Consider the following 22,451-nt stretch of genomic DNA (forward strand, 5'->3'; position numbering starts at 1 on the left):
GGGTGGGGGGGGTCCAGGAAGGGGGCGCTGTGCTACTCACAGTGAGAGAAGGAAGGAGTTGAGGCAGGTAAAGACCAGCAGGGGCAGCATGGCGCACAATGTCATCACGCTATTAAATTTAGCCTCCAGCACGCTGCGATGTTCAGCTCCCGCCGCCGTCCAATTGGTCGGTTCTTCCAGGTGCGTTGCATTTTTCAGGCGACTGGTGAAATACTGAAGTGACAGAAGAGGGAGGAGTCCGTCAATCAAAGTCAAATCAAAACTCATAGCCTGGAGTAAACTGTCTGACAGGAAGTGATGTCATACCATGGTTGCAGTCATGAAGAAGTTCCACGGTAGCAGCGTCCCCAAACCGAGCATGAAGAAAATCAGCCAGACTCCAAAATACCTTGGAAGAATAGACGTTAGCTACGAGTCTCCAGACCAGCTGCTGATCGACCGACTACGACTCGGCTGATCGGTCATGTTTGACAGATGACAAATGAAGGGAGGAATAAAAACTCACTTGTCTTTCGGGGAACTGACGGCCATGTTCGATTCAACTGTAGCTGTTACCAAGATTCAGTTTGTAACTTAAATAAAGAAGAAATCAAATAGAATCAGTTTTTTATTAGTCATCCAGGTCGTTTGATCCTAACTGTGCTGCTGGAAGGTGTCCAGGCACCACTAGTGGCCACGTGCCATAGTTTGAGAACGTAAATACACTGACACAGTCAAGTAAACACACACTCCCAAACTGCTGATGTTGATTTAGATCATTCCCAGTCAGGGTTACAAAAAAACAACACGCTGATTTTTCAGATTTCCAAAAAAGCAAAAACAAAAACATTTTCTGTTTTTGTTTTTTATGCTAACTGTTAGCTACAAGCGGAAAACTGAAGCCCAGTTTGCAACATTTAACTGTTGATTACATTTTTTTAAAAAGCACATTTTTAGCCAGTTCGTCTATAAACATATAAACATATAAACTTTTGCACAAAATCAAATGCTTCCATTAAAAGGTAAAAACACACAAATTAGCATTAGATGGAAGACAGAACCATTTATACAGAAAAGGCACAAAAATGTAGGTTATTAAATACCTGCCGTTTCCTGAATCCTTATCTCCTTAAACTACTCCTTGAAGGTTGTTGAATATTCTGTCAGCCAGTCGTCACTCACTCTTTATCCACGACTGATTGTGCAATTCTTCCTGTCACGTTCTCTCAAATCCTGGTTCCTCTCTGGCAGATTTTTTTCCCCTCTGAGTCGTCTTAACCGCGTCTGTCCCTTCAGCAGAGTCAGGTCTGCAGCGGTGACCTCTGACCCTGATATCAGTTTGTTGGACTTTGTGTCTACGTTAATGTGGACGCTGATAAGAGAGCAGTGAAACTCCACAGTTTGTCACAGGAAGAGACTCCGACAGTGATTTGTGAGTAAATAGATTTAAAGAAAGTTCTTCCTGGACAGAATCGTGTCTGTCTGTTTTCCTTAAAAGACTTTTGATCTGTGAGTCACACAGTCAGTCACACAGTCAGTCACACGGTGTGTAATCACAGACCAATCACTGTGGTTTTAAAGGAACTTTAACGTCGGGACAACCTTATGTTTATGTGACCTTTTGTCCTGTTGATATTTCAACTTTGAACAGGAAGTATTCAGTATGTGAACTGTACGTGTCATGTGGAGGCATTAGGACAGTGTGTTCAGTACACGGCTCGGTGTGTGTGTGTGTGTGTGTGTATGTACATGTTCCGATGCATTACAGAGTTCCCTAAATCAGCAATCAGCAATACAGTTCCCCTTAAAGGGCCGGTTGTAAAATGTAAAAACTACTCCATAATGTATTACGACATGTTTCTGCAATTGATTATATATTCAAATTACAAATATTGTAAATTTCTCTGTGTAATAATAATAAAAATAAGATCGAGTTAAGAAGCTCAGCAGCATGGACTTAATTATCAGGTAATTAAACACTTTTTAAGCTCCTGCGGGCCACACAAAATGACTTGGTGGGCCACATGTGGCCAGCGGGCCTTGAGTTTGACACATATTCCATCCCACAGGGTCAACGAATAAAGTAAATGCTCTTGGCTTACTTGGAAGATGACCATGTTGCTGGTTCGATTCCCAGTCTATGCTCACGTGTAAGTTTTCTCCATGTTGGATTACTGTAGGTTCGTTGGACACTCGAGGGAAACCGTCCATGATGCAACCACGCCCTCACCTGACGAGTGCTGGGATTGGCTCCAGCTTCACCCGCTTCACTGGAAATGACAAAGCAGTGGAAGATGAATGAATGAAACGGACACGGGAAAATAAATAAACGTCTCTGCTGCTCAGCTGTAAGGTTCAGGTACAATCAGAATCTAAATGATCATTTCATCACGAGTGATGTCACAACTCCAGCCGACCGGGACAAACTAACAAACAATGGTTTCCACACAACCGTTTGTTTATTACCAGATTATTGCACATTATGTTCTAATTGTGTACAAATCAAAACATTAGAGTTCACGTTCACACCGTCAACTGCAGGTAGTACTAGTACGGTCGTTTACTTCCTGTGTCAGTAGTTTGTAGGGCAGTAACAGACAGTGAGACTGGAGAAAAACAAAATGGATGAAGCAACATGAAACCAAAGCATCAGAGAAGTGACATATTTCCAGTGAGTTCATCGTAAACATCACAACATGAAGAGTCCATGATTCACCTCTCTGTATTTTCTTCACTCTTTTTGGCACCACTTCAACCAGATCCTGGAGCTCCAGTAAAATATGTCAAATTAAAAATCACACACATGGGTTTGTTTGGGGTGAGTCAAAAAGTTTTAAGACAGGTCTGTTACACCTTCAACAGAAGACACAGCTTTGACAGGTCTTATCATCAGATCTTTGTGAAGAAACACATTTGATCCGACTTTGTTTGATTTTTTTTTTTTTGCTTTTCCCAAACGAAACTTTGGTCTTGACTCAAGTCAAAGCAGGTGGTTGTGACTTGGTGCAAAGAATTCTACAAACAGGGAATTCTCAGGTGAAAACAACCTTGATGAAAGTTGAGACTTGGATGAAGAATATGTAGAGAAGCAGTTTGGTTATTTTCAGAGATATCACTTATTTGTCCTACAACATGACAAATGTGACCAATCCTCTAATATACTTTAATGGGAGAACTTACTATTATTAACGTTATAGTGGTCTGGTCTTGGTTTGTTGACTCAGTAGAACAAATAAAACACCAGCAGCACACATGAGCACCGTTCATACAAACCCTGAAGGTTTGATTCTAAAAACTCAAGGGACAGCGTAAAGAGGTCAAAGGTCAGACTCTCAGTTAACTGTTAACTTCACTCTCTCTCACTCACACACACACACAGTTTAGCTGCTATAAAAATGTAAATAAATAGGTGTAAATAAATATAAAGGTAGTTAAATCTTTATTTAGTTTATAAATATTATTATAAATATTCAACCTGCATCTAGTGTTAGCTCAGCTACAGAAGGTCAGAACCGTCATTTTAAACCACAGTCATGTCTGTCTCCTCAGCCTGCAGTCCCGGGGGAAACCACTGCAAGGCAGCAGAGAGACAACGCTGACTGCTAAGTTAGAATAGAAATAGTTTTTTAAGTTAAAACGATTACTGTCAGAAAATGTAGATCATGTGACCTTTCAGCTCCACTGGCCTTTTTTTTTTTCTTTTTACAAACGTCTTCATATTTTTCCTGTGACTGTGTCACGTAGAGTTGGTATTTCAGAGGGCGAGCGCCTGTTTCTCCATCCACGCTGGTGCAGGTCACACATTTGAAGCCGATCGTTTTCTCTCCTGGTTTTTTAAGTCTGGGCCTGTGGCAGTGAGCGTCCAGGCTCACGGGGAACCAGAGACCCGGTCACGACCAGACCGTTTGTGCTGCTGCACAGCAGGGTCTTGGTCGCACTGGCAGAAGCTGTTGGCGACAAAGTGCTGCCGCCGCTGATGGTGCCGTTGAGGTTGAGGTAGGGTCGTTGGCGTGGCAACGAAGCCCGTCTGCGTGCGGCAGGAAAGGCGGCCAAACCACGGAGGCAGGCCGAGGGGAAACTCAGACCCAGCAGGCAGCAGCTGGGACAGGACAGGATCTCGTCCTGCTCAGAGGGTCCACCACGGTCGGAGGACAGGACCTGGGCTCCCCTGTAGCCATTGGGCCGCACTGCCCCACCCCCCCTCTGCACCTGCTGTCCAATCACAAGCCCTGGACTGTTATTGTTGTCAACCAGCAGCGGTGGTGAAAAGGAGGGCGGTCCGTTAGTAATGGGAAGTTGCCAGCCGTTGGTCCGTAAAGATGAGGAGGTGGACAAGTGTCTTCTGGGGGTGGCGTCCAAAATCCCCTCTGTTGGCTCTGGAGACTTGGTGCAGTCCATGGGTTCTGTTAGACAAACATTCTCCTCTTCTTCCTCCTCCAGCCGCTCCAAAGACACCGACTCCTGCTCAACAGGAAAACCCGAGTCCCTCCGAACTTCCTCGTCCTTTAGCAGCTCCGTCCTCTCACTTATGTCCAAATTCTCCTCCAGGAACCTTTCCCTCACCTTCACCAACAACTCTGTTTCCTGTCTTTTGTCATCGTGCACCGCTCCCTCGTCCTCCTCATCACCCTGCTCCTTCACCTCGTTGTCTTTAGCAGAGGTGAAAGTCCGGCCGAGGTCCGGGGTGCAGGGAAGAGACTGACACCTCCTCTTGGGAGCTCGCATTCCCTGCATCCCTCTGCGCAGGTGTGGGGAGACACAGGGGTCGTGAGGTGCTGGGAGGGTGAAGGTCAGCGAGATGACGGACTTGCTGGGTGTGTCCAGGAGTTTGCACCGCCCTCCGTTCAGGTCCTGCCTCAGAGAGAAAGGGTTGACTCTGGCCGGTGTTCCCAGCAGAGGAGGAGTCAGCGCGTCTGGAGACAACATGTCCGACTGACTTCTGGCCAAGCCAAGTGGCTGCTGGTCGTTAGGATGACACGGAGAGCCGCGGCGCAGGTACGGGCTGACACTGACCGACGTCAGCTCTACATGTGGAGAAGAGTAAAAACGTGAAAATGAGTGGAGAGCGGAAGCAGTCAACGATGACTTTAAAGAGACCTGTGAGCGGTCTTTGTTGACGTGAACTCCTGTTTTCACCTCGTCCACTGCTCTTCTCCCCCTCGTCCTCCGTCTGCATGCTCTCCAGTGTGGCAGCAATCACAGCGAACGTGGGACGCCTCACCGCAGACATCTGGACAAAACAACAGAAAATTAGATCCATGTCTGACATCTGAATGTACAGGATTAACAATACAGAGTCTGTGTCTGCGTACTTACGTTACAGCAGGTGACGGCCAGGCTGAAGAAAGCTGGAGGACAGTCACCAACCAGGTTTTCAAACGCATCCACATCCAGACCAAAGTCCTACAAACACACACGCATGGACGCACACAGAAGAGAGCGAGGAAGAGAGCTTTTACTGATGTAGGCTAACGGTGATCATTTTCATGAAATAAACTAAAGCACGGAACACAACAACAACAACAACAACAACAACAATAACAACAACAACAACAATAACAGCAGTGAGAACAAACAGACTCTCACCTCTGTCCTGGGTAGGAAGTCAGGATCAGCCTCAATCCTGGCGATGATCTCACAGAGAATGATCCCGTAGGCAAACACATCCACCTGAGCAGAGGGCAGGAGAGGAGACGGGGGAGAGGGGAGGGGAGGAGAGGTGAGGAAATCTGGGTCAGTTCCTGGATCAGCCACTGTGAACTAACAACCACTTCAACTTTTGACTGATTAAAAAAAAAACATTTGATTGACAGCCTGACGTCGGACTGCAGCTGACAACATTTACCTTCTCGTCGTACAGCTCCCCTCTCAGAACCTCAGGAGCCATCCAATAGGGTGAACCCACGATAGCCAATGGCTGCTTCTGTACACCATCACTGCAACAGACCACAAAGTTTGACTGAGGTCAGGGTGTGGACCACCACAACACTGAGGCTGGAAATGAACAGTTCAGGTCCAAAACAAACCTGTCTGCATGTGTAGAAGTGAATTGTTGACGTCATGTACTAAAATCTGACACTTCAACATCATCTATTCTGATCTGGATTCTCTTCTTTGTTTATATTTACTGACATTTAACATTTAACCCAGTAAACACCTCAGGGCTGACCTGTAATCAGGGATCTTCTCTGCCAGGCCGAAGTCCCCGACCACTGCAGTGAACACACCGTTGTCACAGCGGACCAAGCAGTTCTGCAGAGGGAGAAGAGCCGGAGGTTAGAGGTGTTCTGGAGGAGGAAACATCTAAAGACTCTGGGCTGCTCTACCTTGGAGGTGAGGTCTCTGTGGAAGATGCCCTTGCTGTGCAGGTACTGCAGCCCTCGGGCGATGTCCCGAGACAGACCGATCCTGACGCCCCAGGACAGGAACAGGTCGCTGTCCAGCAGCTGCTCCAGGTTTCCTCCATTTATGTACTTTATAGAAGAAAACAGAACACATGAGTTCACTGCTGTACACTGAATATTTTTGGGAAAATCACATTTTTCGATACAAGCAACAATAAACATTACATATTTTGTATGGTTTGAGGTAAAGAATACATTTTAAAACCATCCTTCAGCCGTGTGGCCCCTGAGACTTACAAAAATATCTCATATTTCAGACAATCAAACGAGCAGAGATAAATATAAACCACATGGTTTTACCTCAGTCAGAGCGTGAAGTTGACCTTCATGGACACAAACCCCAAGAAACCTGGAAAAAAAAAAGAGTCTGTGACTGCACCGGGGAGAGACGGGGGGAGGGAGGGCAGAACCAGCACTGTTCAACTTTATATATGTTTTTGTGTCAGGTATAAATATATAACATTACCAACCTGAGGATGTTGGGATGAGAGAGTCTATTCATTAGCTGCACCTCTCGTAGCATGTTAGCTTTGTTGCTGGCCAGTGTGTTCATTTTCAGTGCCATCACCTGCCCTGTGATGTGGTGCTGCACCTGGATGAAAGGCAGGGACCATCACGGGGTCAACGAGGGGTCAATACGCAGGGTATTATGTTTTAATATATACACATATATTTGCCATAAAAAATCTGCTGGATGACAAGTCTGTGTGTGCATATATATATATATACACATATATATACACACACATATATATTGTTTTTTTAGCCATTTTAGCCATGAGTGACTTCAGTCAGTGAAGGGGCCGCAGATCTTTGACTCTGTCTGGAAACGAGGGTCACTGACACTCTGTTCGTCCGGCGTCTGGACCGGTGAGTGTGTGTGAGTGTGTGTGTGTGTATTAATAGCAGGGGTACTAATAGGCTTTCTGGATTTCCCAACACTGTGATGCAACAAATCCACTGGGCCATTATAGAGGCCTCAGTCGGTGGCTGACAGTCTGCACGCACATATATACAGTAAGCACATATAAAAGGTTTAAAGGTGTAAAGTGTGAGAATTGACCAAAGGAATATTAATAATTGAGTCTTATAAAATAATCACCTTGGTAGTTTTTTATTTCTTACATTAAGTGTTATGTGTGTGTTTGTGTTTGTGTTTCTGCATTGGAGTTTGGTCTGTAAATTTCTTTTATTCACTCTATGCCTAAAACCCAAAGAAATAAAATTGTGGTGGTTGGCAGGATTATCCTAGCTTAGCTCGGTGTTACTGTAAGATATAAAAGATCTTGTTTTAAAACTGTGTAGAGTTTAAAAATTCAGCATTATCTCGACATTTAGACAGTGTGTGTACGTGGACCACAGGCTGTGTTATTGTGCCCAGTGCATCACTAGTCTGGATTAAACTGATCCATAGTCACCACTTCTTACCTTAAAGACCTCCGAGAAGAAACCAGAACCAATCTTCTCACAGAAGAAGTCGTCTATGCGGGCCAGACTGGACACAGCGCTCCTCAGGGCTCGGTACGAGGATGGGCGTATCCGGTTGGGCAGGTGGACACTATGGAGCGGCGGTTCATCTGGACCACCATATATTTCATCGGCGTCACAGAAGCAGCACTCCGTGTGGTGGTCCATTGTGCTCTTTTGTTGAAGGCCACCAAAGTCTAGTCGCTCGGTTGCCTTAGAGGAAAAATGGTACCTTGGAACTTGGGTGGTCACTCATTGTACTTGAGGTAAAAAAGGCCGGACAATTAGTCATACTGTCTTCATGTGGATTCTCACTCTTTAGAAACCTGGAACGGTCAGACTAATTCCACATCTCCATGCTTCACTTTCGTATTGGCTCTGAGAAATTCCTTGAGAACAGGAGGCTTCTTCTCCTGTGGCATCCTGTTAGCTAGCAGGTAGCTGAGTGGTGCAGTTGCATTGTCCTGACAGTAGGTATCATGAAGCCAGTACCTGGGTGAGAAAATGGAGACGTTTGACAACAGAACTGATAACATACATCTGTGATCGTTCCCTGCCTTTTATTTGTTTGTATAAAGTTCTCCAAGATGTTATCTGTCAAAGAATATAATCAAGAAAAACATTAATGAGTGTTTTGAAGCCTACAGAAGGAAGTATTTATCAAGATGAAAATTCATTTTTTTAACTCACCAGTGAGACCGACCCTAATTTACAACTGGTAATTTTTTTTCTAATTAGATATAAAAAATATTTCCCATTTCACTATGAAAAGTTAAATAGTGATGATGTCCATCACTCACAGCAGCACCGCCCCTCATGTCTATGTAACGGGACTAGCTTAGTCAACATCACTCCTGTGTAAACACAACATACTAAAGCAACAGTAAAAAAACAAAAAACAAAAACCTATGCCCTGAAACTCGACCTGCGCCATTTCAAATTACACAAACCTATGCCCTAAAACTCGACCTGCGCCATTTCAAATTACCAACCCTCTCCAACCACATCTTTAAAAATAATCAGACTGAAGCGGAATAAGCCGCAGAAATCCCGGGTTCCTCTGGCTAACAGGCTACCGTCAACACCGGTAGCTGTCAATGACGGTCCACCTCTCTCCTCACCTCGGGTTAAAACCGGAACCGTGTTTTTCGCCGGACAAAAGATACCTGGTGGCGATATGAACCCCAACAGAGTCACTAATTATCGGGTGTGGGTCCGTACTACGGTATCCGTTTACTGGGCCGTTTACTACGACTCTGACACTAGCAGAGACACACGGGGGGAGGAGCAGGAGGACTTCCGGTCATTTTCAGAATAAAAGCATGAACGATATACTGTAAGCTTGCGTGTTGGTCTCTTGGATGAAAGTGCTAGATAACCTTTATGTCTAACATGTCATTTGTAGGCGGACTGTTACTAACCGGATCCCATTTCTAGAATTTTCTATCAGTAGTTAGTGGTAAACCCTGTGTTAAACTCAACAAACATCCGTATTAACCCAAGATTTTATGTATGTTCTAGAAATACACGTCCTCTGTTGTGTACTTGAAGGTCACCTTCTGTGGTTGTGTCACTTTTTTGTTGGTCATGCATGTAATGTTTTAGGTTTTAGTCTGTGTTCGTTGTTTTAATATTTATTGACGTTTTTGGACTTTATTGTTAAACCAAGATAGAGTAATTTCCTGTTCGTTTCGATTTACTCTAGCTTGACGCCGGCTCTGATTAGAGGCCATTAAATCCCAAATAACTGACCTGAAATCAGTTTCTGGGTCCAAATATAGATTTACAAAAACCAACAGCAGATTCACGACCAGCTATTTGACCGGAAGTGGTGACCCACAAAAAACAATGGCTGGTATGATACGCAATATTTGAATTAAATAATATAGTATAATATATTTTAATATAATAATATATTCAGCAATAGTACAATCTTCATGGGAAGTATGTCTAAAAATAAAAATATAAAAATTAATTTGTTTTCTTTTTGTCATGTGATATATTGTTCCCTCCTCTTCCTGACACGCTTTTCCTGTGCACGTTGGAAGTAGTGATGAGGGAAACGACACTGTTACTGTCGGTGATGACAATAAAGACGCTGCTGCATCGTCACTGCTGTACCAACACACACACACATATTGGATAGGAAAGACAAAAATGTCTGTTTATAAATGTTGTTTCCAAAATAAGGCACATGACCTGAAGAGGTCTGCTGGTTTAAGAAGTATTTTTTTCTTTGGAAAATTAGTCAATATGTCACTTTATCTCTGTCAATAAACATTGTATTGTCTGCACACCCCTTCTATAGTAGGTCTATTTTACTTAGAAGAAAGTGTTAATACAAAAAATCTTATCCTATTTAATGAGAAATTGGAGGTGACAGATTTGAGTAAAGTAAGCATGAAACACACCCTGACCTCTACTGTATTTGGTATAAATGTAATACTTTAAATTTATAAAGTTTAATTAATCCGTTTGGATATTAACATCAGCTTGGAAGCAATGAGAGGGTACCATTCACGTTTATCAAGTTTCTCTTTTTTTGGCGTATCGTTGCCCTCTGCTGGACGCAACAAGAAAACACATCGGATTTATATTCGCCTCAGAGACTCCAAAGAACTGAAGGGGTTTCTGGTGAAGCTGGAGGGATTCCGAGCAGAAACGCAAGAACAAGTACACTATGCAAATATCCATGTTTAATTTAAATAGCGTAATTGTTTGGTTTTCTGGTGAAGCTGGAGAGATTCCGAGCAGAAACGCAAGACCAAGTACATGCAAATATCCACGTTTAATTTAAATAGCGTAATTGTTTGGTAAAAAAAAGCTCTTAGCAATCAATTACGCTCATTAATTATAATGTGTTGTGAACACTAACATCCGTTTGGCTGTACACAATATACAGCTGATGTCAGCATTCGTCCTGATTGACCTTCCCACCCCTTCAGGTTAGACCTTCCTCCGCTTGAGGACTGAAAAGTGCAAAATAATGGCTAAACGGTAGTTAAGCCTGCTTATTTTCAAAATAAGAGCATTCCAGTCATTAGAATAAAATACAATTCGGGCTAAACATGTATTCGTGTTTAATTCTGTATCTATTTTTTTATATAAATATATTTAAAGATCGTTTTATTTTTTTGTTACCCTCTTTTGTACGATATAACTGAATTTAAAAATGTTATATTGATTACAAACATTCTAGCGAACAACTTTCACAGCCTTTTATTCTTTAAACCTTCAAAGGAAGTAACATCTTTGACGGTTGCTACACCGAGTTAGCTACGGTAGACTAACGGCCTGACCGCTGTGTCGCTGTAGTGGTAGTGTTCCATTTCTGTGTCGAGTTCGGCGTATTTTTAAACCGAATTTTACATAGACGCTGTTGTACCTTTTGGAACCAATAATGGCTCTGTTGACGCCACTCTTGGCCTTCCTCTACCATCTTCCGCAGGTGTACAAATGGCTGCTGAAGCCCTATTACATCGCATCTCTCTTCATGTCCCTCGCTTTCCTCGCTATTCGCAAGACGCCGGGAGTCTGCGACCATTTAGCTACACAGAGAGAGGACGGGAACTCCTGCGACTTCGACTGGGTCAGTAGACTGTTCTGCTTTATTCTGTGAGCCAGGGAACACATGACAGTATTGGATTTCCACTTAATTATGTGGTGATTTAATGGCATTTTTTTGCCGATAAGTGTTATCGTCATTTAAACAATGTTTTCTTATTTTATTCTTGAAGACGTTACATTAGGTGTTTTCCATGTAACTCCCCATACCATAGTCTATTAACAATTCTGATACTTAAAAAGTAGACATTCTTCCCATACTAGCCATATATATCGCCATAGCCTCGTACAAGGGCGGCGCCATCTTGTATGTAGTTTTAAGTCCAGAGTTTGCCCCGCCCACTTTCTCAAAGAAACAGGTGTACTAAACATCTGCACGGCTCGACATTTACCGGAAGTAGAAATACCCAAGATTATTTAACAAGATGCATCAAGGAGCAAAAACACCAGAATATTCTCACACGGAAAAAATCGTTAAAATCGATGGACTGGTAGAAAAACTTAACCTTTAGATCATTTTTTAACCGTTTTATTTGATTACTAATTGATTGTAAGAGTAATAATCATCAGTGTAATAGCATGTCACCATTTTGTTCACAGAGAGAAGTGGAGATCCTCATGTTTCTCAGTGCCATTGTCATGATGAAGAACCGTCGTGCCAGTGAGTACTTTTCTTTTGTGGTCCTCAAAGTAAGCAGGAAGTAAACAAACCATTTCCTTTATGTCCTCCCACTATTTGGACAACAACACACATTCCCCTGCATGCCACCAGGGTGAGCCCAAGTACCAATCGTGTTAAGCATACCATAGTTTGAGAACCAGTGATTCAGAGACTTACTCTTACTTATTGTCTGATCTGATCTTGTTTTTGTTGTCGCTCACAGTCTTTTCAGCGTGTTAGCATTTGTGATTGACGTGACCTAGTATCATAAACAGTTAGCATCAACGTGTCTCTGTGTCTGTCTCCCTGTCTCAGTAACTGTGGAACAGCATGTGGGAAACATCATCCTGTTCAGCAAAGTGGCAAATGTCATCCTGTTCTTCAGACTGGACGTCAGGATGGGAATCCTCTACCTGACGCTCTGTTTGGGTGAGGAAACGGAGGACACTGACCTGAGGCATTGGACTAAGAACTGCGATGAATTTCTAACTGTTATTCTGATTTCCCTCAGTGCTTCTGATGACCTGTAAACCACCTATTTACATGGGACCGGAGTACATCAAATACTTCAGTGACAAAACCATTGACGTGAGTAAACATTTTGATAAATATCTAAGGAATATGTGAACATGAGCAGAGATCTAACTCACGGCCACTCACAGGATGAGCTGGACAAAGACAATCGCGTGACCTGGATCGTGGAGTTCTTTGCTAACTGGTCTCCAGAGTGCCAGTCCTTCGCCTCAGTCTACGCCGACCTTTCTCTCAAGTGAGACGTCTTATCAATGACCTTGAGGAAATTCACACTCTGACGTCAACCAGTGAAGGTTTCCAAAGTGTTTAAACTGGTTATTCTGCTGCTTGATTTTCCAGGTATAACTGTGCTGGTCTCAAGTTTGGTAAAGTGGACATTGGACGATATGGAGAGGTTTCCAAAAAGTAAGACATGTCTCAGGGTTTTGGTCCTGTTCAGCAGAAAGGACAGAACCTTTAGCTCCTCATCTCTTTAACTTTGATTAAGTCTTCCATTCATTTGTTTTGTGCAGGTACAAAGTGTCTACATCACCGCTCTCTAAGCAGCTCCCCTCTCTGGTGTTGTTCCAAGGTGGGAAAGAGGTGATGCGACGCCCCCAGGTGGACAAGAAAGGCAGAGCAGTATCCTGGAGTTTCACGGAGGTGAGTTTAGTGTACAGGGTACATGGAATACATCAAATCGAATTCCTCAGACACATCACACCCGTTACACCCAGACCGTTTTAACATGTTCACCTCCTGCACCAGGAGAACATCATTCGGGAGTTCAACCTAAACGAACTCTACCAGAAGTCCAAGAAACTCAGCAAGAAGGAGGATAAGGCGAACCTGTCCAAGTTCCCACCGCTGCCCGAGGAGGAGGAGCCCGAGCAGAACAAGGAGGAGTCCGAGTCCAAGAAAGATAAATAAAGACGATCTGTTTCACTCAGCTCAGCGGGTAAACGGAAACAAAGTCCAGGTTCAGCTCCTTCTCCTCATTGCTCTCCTCATCTGTGTACTGTTGGTGTGTCATCATGGCAACAGAGGATCCTTGAACGGCTGATGTTATGTCATTGAACCTCAACACCCGCCAACCTCTGTAATTAATGTCATACCCAGAACGATGAGAAGAAGGATTCTGGTACTGTAGTGTTGAGGCTGACATGAAAAGATCATATCTAAATACTATTGAGTGCAGGAACTGGTACCAGGAGCACATTTCAATCACAGGAACAGTAACGAAAGTTGGTGCATAATTTGATACAAAACTAAATAGTGTGGACGTGAGCTTTGTTCCATAAAATAGTTCCTGGTACTAACAGTTCCCCGTACTATGTGATGGGAACGTTTGTATGGTTAAAGCTGTGACGACTGAGAAACTGCTGGTTTAGGGGTCAGCTGAGGACTTGGTAACTGGTGGAGTAGCACCGACAAGATGCTACAATATTTGTTGCTTTGTTGCTTTGTTTTAATGAGACTAATTTATTACAGCTATTTTTGTTTTTTAATGAGACTAATTTATTACAGCTAGTTGTATTTGTTTGTTTTCATGACCAACTGTAACATCTAACAATTTAGTATTATCACCCCCTCCACGTTATAATGAGTTACATCAGCACCTCTTTGTTTGATAAAAGAAGATTCCTTTTAAAGTTGACCTTATGTCCATAAATGTTCTTTAATGTACTTTAATAATTACATTTTCTGTTTCTGAATGTTGAAAAAAAAAAAGTCCAAACTCCTGACGTTCAGTGGATAAGGACTAATATTCATCAACTCTTAAACAGATATTCTTGATTTTTTTTCCCAATCATTGGTAATTCTACTAACACATGAAAACATTCCTTTTTATGATTCCAACTTGGGACACTATTTTTTTTTGTACCTAATTTCTATTTGTTTTTCTTTTGGTGGTCGACACGTCTAACTTTTGTTGCACTGCATTCATTCCAGATCACTTGCCTGTGTATGTGAAACGGAGGAGAGAACCACGTGTTATTGTTAGAGCATTAATTAAAAAGTGAACTTGGGTTTCTGTGCTGCCTCGACTAGCATTTATTCACATCCATACTGTGGTCTGTTTAGATGATCCATTTGACCAGATCCCTGAGCCAGAGTTCTTCAGAGAACTCCAGAAGTAAAGACTACATTCCAGTCTGTTTAAATTATAAAACCAACCAGATTTCAGTCCCTGTTTATTCTCATGAGATGTTAGGACACAGGACATTTGAGACAACACAAATTCAGATGAACTGAAACCAATCACATGGGCCACCCTTGTGACTCTAGCTTTCCTTAGTCAATAATAAAAACTCACTTTTCAATAGCTACATTTCCATAGAAATTTATATAAAACAATTTCAAATTAAATACGTAAAATAAAATAAAAACACGTGGAATTATTTAAAAAAAAAAAGTCCATGAGCCGTTGTCCAGGAAAGCTTGTCTTTTCCTAACAACCCTTATTAACAAAATATGATTTGTTTCTTTACCTTCTATTTGTTCAAATGTAGCGGCCCTCTAGTGGCTAGTTTTAGTAGTGCATGCTGGCATCGGTTACGAACGCCATTTTTTTTTAAAGGAAATCCACATTTAAAAAAGTTCACATCATTCTGTACAAACATGGAATCATATTCACATCAAGGAATAAATCGATAAATAAAGAGTTCGGTTTTCTTTAAATCTTTTTTTTTCTCCTTCCGTCCATCTACAAGTCAGGCAACTTGACGAGCAGCAACACTGGTAAGACGTTCACAGCTTCAGAAGGTTGAGGCTAACTGATGTGATGCAAATGTGCCAGATAACTTCAATCATCACACACACTCGTTACATGTCATTGCTCCACCTGGTGGACAGATCGCACTTTTTGCTGGGGTCTGTCACTTTTGCCAAAATATTTGGAACAAAACTGTGTAGATGATTTTATTTCTAATCCACCTAAACCTGTCTCACCTCTATACAGACAGGTGTTGAAATTAAGTTTGAAAGCAGTCACACAATGTTATGTATATGCCTGGTGTGCAGGCACAGAGGCATCAAAGGCAGTGTGCAACATGATGATGAACACATTTCGTTTTTTGTAGAACTCCACAATCTGGATTGTGTTGCCTTTTTAGACTCGGTGGTGTTGGAGGTTCAGTACTGAGGAAACCGGCTGCAGTAAAGATGATTTTTACTGAAGTTTTCAAACTAACATCCATCTGCACATTTAAGTCCCTAGGTTGTTTGCATACGTATTATTTTTGGAAGTAGAAGGGACAAACCGAAATCTGGGTCGGTACTCACAATTCCACACACTGAGCTACATGTGTATGGAAATACAACCAGACACGTTTCCCTCTCCTGTTCTTCTTACTGATCCAAGAATCAGGCAGCCTGATTCACAATGACCGGGTTTCCCTGTGGACTTCACCAACTTCTGTTTTTTTGTTGTAAAACTCTGTCAAAACACATAAGTATTTAAATATATGTCAAAATACTGAGCACATTTAAAACAGGTGTAGATTTCATTCCATGAGCTTTTTTTCCCCTTTCTCTTTCTGAGTTTCAAACATGATTTGTTTTCACCGACTGTGACGTTTTATTACCGTAAAAAAAAAAAAAGGAGGAGGAACTGTTGCTGTGATGTTGGACGTCTGCAGCAGCGTCAGAAACTTTGTGAAGGTTCAGGTGTGAAAGCCTAACCCAGAGTGGACTAACTCTGCTGGAGCTCCTGACCCTGGCAGTGGTCAATGCCTTACGTTGCTATAGTTACAAGACGAAACCAGACCCGCCACACCCGCTGAGCTACCACACTGACGAAGCCTCACAGAAGGAGCTCAATCATAGTTGGTGTTGTTCCAGACTGTGGCATCTGATAAAAGAAGGTCTCGTGTGAACTCAGAGTTTGGCTTTCACCAGCTCCGGTGGTCCTGTGATGCTCTCGGCAGGAATAGGAGGACAAAACAGTTCAGTACAGTCGACCTGCCGATAAGGATCGAAATGGTTCCACTTTCTTCTCCGTGTTTACTTTTTGTACAAAAAAACCCCGATGAGTTCACCTGAAAGTCAGAAACGGACCAAAGTGCATCCTGCTGATCTTGGAGCTGGCAGCCGGACTCCCGACTCACACAGAAATTTCGTAGGTGGTGCCGCCCACGCCCGTCACCTTCTTCACCCCGATCCCGCCGCCGCCGCCCTGGGGCTTGTGAGCAGGGCTCTGCGTCAATGGCGAGCCGGGGTGGAGCGCCGTCGCAGGTCGTGAGGACAAGCCCGCTGGGTGAGAGGGAGAGGAGGGGGAGGGGGAGGAGCGGACAGGGGAGGAGAAGGGCTGACCGCCGTTGGTCCGACTGAACGGTTTCATCTGGATCACTTCATCCCTGGACACAGAGACAGAACCAAGAAGGTCAGAGTTCAACGGAGAACGCCTGACAGTACAGCACATCAAACAGACAGCACGCATGCGTTCACGTGTGTCAAACAACAACGGAAACATTAAGACTGAAGCTTCTGATGTTTTGCACCATGAACTGCTCTGTTTTTAAGCTGAAGCATCAACAGGCAATGGAAGAAAAGATGGCACTGCATTAGCGCAGATGCATTAGCACAGATGCATCAGCACAGATGCATCAGCGCAGATGCATCAGCGCAGATGCATCAGCACATGAACACAGGTTCTGATGATGCACCAGCGTGTAGTGAAACCACGGACAAACAGGCAGACGACTACGACAACAGTTAGAAAGGTCACAGATGAATAATGAAGACAAGCAAAGGTTAAAGAAGAAGAAGTCACTCACAGGAAATCTGGCAGGAGGAGGAGGAAGAGATAAGGAAAGAGGAGGAGGAGGAGCAGTCACTCAAGTAGTCAGGTTTTTCGGACGTGCGGGCTTTGTTTTGTTTTTTTTTCCAGGGTTAGCAGCAAACCACTAGAGTCCAGACAAAAGCTGAAAGTCATACTCACTTCGGTGCTTGTATTCCTCCTCCTCCTCCTCCTCCCATCCCTCCACTTCCTCCTCCTCCTCCCACCCCTGCTGCGTTCGCTCCAGCTGATGCAGAAGCCTTTCGGACCAGCCGGTATTGCATTTCAGCAGCGGCGGCGCTGGAATATGAGAGCGACTTGCCCAGCGGCGGGGCATGTGGTGAGCGGGGAGCAGTGGTGGTTCCGAGAGGGGTGTCAGTGGAGCGGGTGCGGTACGGGTAGGCATGGTGGGGCGGTGCATGAGGGGCTCCGTAGCGGGGAGGATGGGAGTTGGAGGAGGACGATGAGGAGTGGTGGTGGTGGTGATGGGAGTGGTGGTGATGGTGGGAGTGGCGGTGGTGGTGGTGCAGGGAAGGCTGGACTGAGGAGGAGGAGGAGGAGGAGGAGGAATGGGGAGCAGCAGCCTGATTGGCTGAGAGTTGGCAAGTTCCAGGGTCACTCACCAGGCGCTCTCTCTCCGCAGGTGGAGGAGGGGAGGAGGATGAGCGATGGAGGAAGGGGTGGTGATGGTGGTGGTGATGAGAGGAGCGGTGGTGGTGGTGGTGATGGTGTGGTGACTGGGACTCCTGGGGATGCATCTCCCTGTCACGTTGTTGCGTGGAAGCGAAGGAGGCAGCGCTGTAGTTGACCATCGCAGCCGGTGTGCAGGGTCTCCCGGAGGAAACCTCAGGGACGGCCACGCCCTTGTCATATTCATCACCGGCCAGTAAGCAGTCGTAAGACAAGCTTCCGTTGCGTGATGCATGCTGGGATGGCGGCGTCTGATTGGCTATGCTCTTGAAACTAGTGGAGGTTGCCTCGGAGATGTGGGTGGTGCCCGCCGAGGTGTGCGTGGAGCTAGACGATCGAGACGCTGCCCCCGACAAGACGGCTGGGTCAGAAAAGGAAGGGTAGGAGCGGCCGCCGAGGGAGTAGCCGGGGATGCCCCCTCCTCCTACCTCTCTTCCACTCTCGTGCTTCGCCACTCCGATTCCTCCTCCACCTCCAGCTCTGTCAGAGGAAACATCCCGCCGATCCAGACTGGGCTGGGAGCGGAAGCCAGGCTGCTGGCTGGCCTGGAGGAGGGAGGAGGTGGAGGAGGAAGAGTCTCTGGCACTGCCAACACTCTCTCCTCGACTTAACTAGAGGAGAGAGGAGGAGCGGGGAAAGAACAGGGGAGGACGAAAAAAGAAAAGTGAGAGAAATGAACAAGACACTCAGGAAAGAAGAGCAGAGAAAATAAAAACCTGCCACACTCTCAAATATATTTAGAGGAAAGTTTACCACTAGGTGTCACCCTCTTTACTGTGGCTGATTTTATGTGAAATCTTTGAATTTTTTTTTTTTTTTTAACAGTTGGTTAAATGAGGACACTAACTGTGCCAGATTTTTTGGTGAAATCTTTGAGAATCTTTTTTTTTTGTTTTACACAACATTCACAGTCTCAACATTTCTGAATTTGTGTGCAGAATATCAGACATTTGGTGGAATTTTAAAAGCAACAGGACACGGTGGGTTTTCATCACGTGAACCTCTCGACGACTAACAGAGGAGAATCTACAGGAATCACAGGAATATTTATGACTATGAACAGCAGGGACACTAGAAGGGAGGAAGAAGTCAGAACAACAAACCCAGAAGAAACCAACAGAGGGCGCTGTGGGTGTGGACCAGGAGTGGGTGAAAACCATCTCTGTAACAACTTCAGGTTTAGTGACTTCAATAAGTCGTTTTCACATTTGTCCGAAAGAAACTGAACTAAAACTTTGTCCATCGTCAGGTTTAATGTGAACGACTGGATCTGAACCACATCCACAGCTCCATGGAAGAGACAGGAAACAAGTGAAGAAAAAATTAAAAATAAAAAGCTTTTAGAGCATTGACTTACTGATACTGATCAACAGAAAGCCACTGAGAAATTAAACCAAGATGGCCGACGGGAAATTAAAAAAAAAAAAAAAAAAGAACATTAATGGAGAAAAAAAAAGAGAAATTAAACTGAAATAGAAACAATGAAACAAAAACAATGATGTAATAAATTACAATTACAAAAGTAATACATAAAAACTAATATATATATACATGTATATTTATATATGCATAGCTGCATATATAAATATATAAATATAAATACATATAAATATACATACATATATAAATATATTTATATATATATACATATATAAATATGTATATATATATATATGTATATATATATATATAAATATATAAATGCGTGTGTGTGTGTGTTTTTACCTGGTTGGCATATGCATGTGTGAGCGCTGTGTGATTCTTGCCAGGGCTGTAGGTGGGTCTATATTTGTACATGGTGGGGGTTGGAGGGGCTTTATTCAGCAGACTGCATTCTGCAGTAATGGGAGACAAAAATGGAGCAGAGGAGTGTGTATGGTGAGGAGGAGAAGTTTTATCAGGTTTGGGGTTCAAAATCCAAAATCATGCTGCAATAGTTACAGCTACAGCTTCCTAAAAAACACACACACCTTCAAATCTGATTATATTCACATATATAACGACGGCGGTGACTGAGTCAGAAGATGATAAGAAATATATATTTAAAACAAAACAAACCGTACCCTCTGTGTTTCCTCTGCTGATTCCTGGGAAGCGCAGCTCAGGTTTAGGTGGAGGCGGAGGCTCGGCATCACATGACTGACTCTCCATCATCTCCAAACTGGACCTTGACTGGAAAACAATATATATATATACATATATATTCAGCTGATGTGATCATTTTTGTGAAGCGACTTTGAACTGGACATTTGATACTATGATGACTGTTGTTTTTGGCAGCTGGACTCCTTTGCTCTTCTTACCCGATGCAGCTCTCCCTGAATGCCGTTGTCCAGGATCTTGGCTGCCAGCTGAGCCTCAGTCAGCTGAGGACGAAGGAAAGGAGGCTGCACACACACACTCTGGACACCCTTCCTTCTGCCCAGGTACCTGCACGGAGTACACACGAGTACTTAATAAAAACTGACCAAATCATGACTCATACTGTAAACTGCTGATGTTCCAAATCTTAAAATCTATTTACATTTTTGTCATTTCATGGTGGCTGTAGATATTTACTGACACACCCTTTGGTTTGTTGAAGTTTTGAATGCTCTGTCATTGTGGTTCCTTCAACTTTTACACCATCGCCTTTTTCAACTTCCTTTTTTTATGTTCTCTCACTTGTTTTAGTGCAACCTCCTCGTCTTTTATTTTGATTTCCCATCTTAACGAATCTTTTATTGCCACACGGGGCGACAGGATTTTGTTTTCGTCGTTCCCTCATTGTTCCTGTTTTTTGTTTTTTCTGTCTTTGAATTTAGTGGTGGGGAAATAAAACAATTCAGACATTTAGAAGAAGAAGAAGAATTAGAAGAAGCAGCAGCACCTGGGGGCGAGAGAGGTGCACAGGACATGAGAGACGTTTCTCAAACAGCCGTTGGTAAATGGGTTAACGCCTCCTCTGAACTTTCCTGTGACCTGGAGAGAGGGAGACAGTCAAGCACATGACAAACCTGTTCTTAAAACTTAGGACTTGTGTCTTATTTACATTGACCTTTTTTTAAAAAAAACAAAAAAACTTAAACTTCAGAATTGAACAGACTCCTGGTCCAGCAGACGGTGAGTTTCCTACCTGTTCATTAGTGGTTCTGCCTCTGGCCACAAGCACTATGTGGAAACCAGTGAGGCCCGCAACAGGGATGAAGAACAGGCCTGCCACGCACATTACAGCGAGGCTTAGAGGGAACAGGGTCAAGGAATATGTTCAGAGACCAGATTCAGGACACAGACCCGGTGTTCGACCACGTGTTTACACTTGGAGAAATGAGTCCTGAGCTCTGACCAAATCTGACCAAACTTCATCAGTGCAAATGAAAACAGAAATAGGTGTAAAATCTTCCAAAGAGTGGTGTTTTATCAAGGATACGTGACAATGGCGTGCAGGCGGTCAATGTTCTGCCGATGGTAGAGGATGAAGAGGAGGCCGAAGCCGAACACAGCCATGATGTGAGCCGTCAGCGACAGCAGGAAGAGGAAGAAGTAACGGTAGTTCCTCCTGCCGATGCAGTTGTTCACCCACGGACAGTGATGGTCAAAGTCCTGCACAGGTCCAGGTCCAGAAGAACACAATTATTATTTTTAAAAATTCAAACAGAACATTTTGCAGCATTTTTGGAGTCGTGTGGTTCACACCTCAACGCAGTTGTCACACACAGAGCAGTGGGAGCACCGCGGTGGCCTGTAGAAGCGACAGGTGGAACACCACTTCATCCTGACCTGGATCCCTCTGATCTCCACCGTCTTGTAGAGGGGAGCACGGAAATCATCGTCTTTGTCCTCGTCCTCCTCAGCTGCAGAGACAAACACACACACACAAACTCAACTCCACTGTCAACTTTCAGCACAAACTGCTACAAATCTTCTTCACTTTAATCAATTTAATCTCCTGTTTTAAGGGCCCCAGGCCGGGGGATGGAGGAGGTTTTTACTCCCACCCTCTAACCTGCCAATGATTTTTTTTAATTTTTTTTTATGGTCTGTTTTGTCATTGTACCACAGGGATACGACGAAACTGAGCCTCTGCTTTTAACCCATCACCAAGGTGAAATGTCACCTCGGAAAATATTTTTCCATTTGCAGTTTGAAAGGCCTTTTTAATTAAGTGTCAGTCGGGAAATTTCAGGGACCAAAGTTTTGAGATGAACCTGTGAGAATTTATTTATTTGTTCTCAAAATCTATCATTAGGTCTTATGTACAATTATGAAAAGGTTTCATGTATCAGATTGAGGTTTGAGGTGTGAACAGTTGTGGATTACATCACTTCATTTCCTGAACCACAAACATAATCAACAGTGTGTGAAATAGTCACGTCAAGTTCACTGGTGTCTGTGTGTGTGTGTGTGTGTGTGT

The 22,451-nt window shown here is 43.7% G+C and overlaps 4 protein-coding genes across 5 annotated transcripts in view; 1 reads left to right on the forward strand and 3 right to left on the reverse strand.

The window, feature by feature from the left end:
* The window catches only part of LOC103383305 (equilibrative nucleoside transporter 1-like), a 5,877-nt gene extending 4,421 nt beyond the window's left edge, over positions 1–1,456 (reverse strand). Inside the window, exons 1-4 of one of the 2 annotated variants that reach the window (XM_025058381.1) lie at positions 1,083–1,456; positions 506–574; positions 307–388; positions 41–213 (exon numbers count right to left, since the gene is read on the reverse strand). In XM_025058381.1, the coding sequence (XP_024914149.1) occupies positions 41–213; positions 307–388; positions 506–531 (281 nt within the window). In that variant the 5' untranslated portion in view covers positions 532–574; positions 1,083–1,456. Of the gene's footprint in view, positions 1–40; positions 214–306; positions 389–503; positions 575–1,082 lie in introns of both variants that reach the window. The other variant, XM_008316370.3, reaches the window with a different exon arrangement.
* A 1,260-nt stretch (positions 1,457–2,716) lies between these two features.
* Positions 2,717–9,371, reverse strand: tesk1a (testis associated actin remodelling kinase 1a). The gene is made up of 12 exons (XM_025058702.1): positions 8,972–9,371; positions 8,166–8,342; positions 7,812–8,063; positions 6,854–6,975; positions 6,684–6,732; positions 6,306–6,452; positions 6,149–6,231; positions 5,825–5,915; positions 5,566–5,649; positions 5,296–5,382; positions 5,116–5,209; positions 2,717–5,003 (listed from the first exon to the last, which is right to left on the reverse strand). The coding sequence occupies exons 3-12, from the start codon at positions 8,016–8,018 to the stop codon at positions 3,814–3,816; spliced, it is 2,154 nt and encodes a 717-aa protein (XP_024914470.1). The 5' UTR covers positions 8,019–8,063; positions 8,166–8,342; positions 8,972–9,371; the 3' UTR covers positions 2,717–3,813.
* A 1,709-nt stretch (positions 9,372–11,080) lies between these two features.
* Positions 11,081–14,074, forward strand: LOC103383307 (thioredoxin-related transmembrane protein 2-B). Its single transcript, XM_008316373.3, has 8 exons — positions 11,081–11,439; positions 12,015–12,075; positions 12,391–12,504; positions 12,587–12,663; positions 12,738–12,844; positions 12,949–13,014; positions 13,122–13,251; positions 13,357–14,074. Exons 1-8 carry the CDS (start codon positions 11,251–11,253, stop codon positions 13,516–13,518), a joined length of 906 nt encoding a protein of 301 aa, XP_008314595.1. The 5' UTR covers positions 11,081–11,250; the 3' UTR covers positions 13,519–14,074.
* A 320-nt stretch (positions 14,075–14,394) lies between these two features.
* Positions 14,395–22,451, reverse strand: part of LOC103383320 (palmitoyltransferase ZDHHC5-like) — a 14,058-nt gene continuing 6,001 nt past the window's right edge. Inside the window, exons 3-11 of the mRNA XM_025058448.1 lie at positions 21,734–21,918; positions 21,468–21,640; positions 21,174–21,276; positions 20,928–21,019; positions 20,362–20,488; positions 20,122–20,230; positions 19,784–19,893; positions 17,531–18,669; positions 14,395–16,946 (exon numbers count right to left, since the gene is read on the reverse strand). Of these exons, the coding sequence (XP_024914216.1) occupies positions 16,694–16,946; positions 17,531–18,669; positions 19,784–19,893; positions 20,122–20,230; positions 20,362–20,488; positions 20,928–21,019; positions 21,174–21,276; positions 21,468–21,640; positions 21,734–21,918 (2,291 nt within the window). The 3' untranslated portion in view covers positions 14,395–16,693. The remainder of the gene's footprint in view (positions 16,947–17,530; positions 18,670–19,783; positions 19,894–20,121; positions 20,231–20,361; positions 20,489–20,927; positions 21,020–21,173; positions 21,277–21,467; positions 21,641–21,733; positions 21,919–22,451) is intronic.

This window comes from Cynoglossus semilaevis, chromosome 9, assembly GCF_000523025.1.
Source record: "Cynoglossus semilaevis isolate Cse_v1.0 chromosome 9, Cse_v1.0, whole genome shotgun sequence".
Taxonomy (NCBI): domain Eukaryota; kingdom Metazoa; phylum Chordata; class Actinopteri; order Pleuronectiformes; family Cynoglossidae; genus Cynoglossus; species Cynoglossus semilaevis.

Bases quoted from the DNA above. Each gene is read 5' to 3' on its own strand.
- tesk1a (XM_025058702.1), bottom strand. From the start codon at position 8,018: ATGGACCACCACACGGAGTGCTGCTTCTGTGACGCCGATGAAATATAT. The intron at 6,232-6,305 runs GTAGAGCAGCCC...CTCCCTCTGCAG, and splicing joins ACAGAGACCTCACCTCCAAG to AACTGCTTGGTCCGCTGTGA. The intron at 5,650-5,824 runs GTAAATGTTGTC...CCCTCTGCTCAG, and splicing joins GGGAGCTGTACGACGAGAAG to GTGGATGTGTTTGCCTACGG.
- LOC103383307 (XM_008316373.3), top strand. From the start codon at position 11,251: ATGGCTCTGTTGACGCCACTCTTGGCCTTCCTCTACCATCTTCCGCAG. The intron at 11,440-12,014 runs GTCAGTAGACTG...TTTTGTTCACAG, and splicing joins ACTCCTGCGACTTCGACTGG to AGAGAAGTGGAGATCCTCAT. The intron at 12,664-12,737 runs GTGAGTAAACAT...GGCCACTCACAG, and splicing joins TCAGTGACAAAACCATTGAC to GATGAGCTGGACAAAGACAA.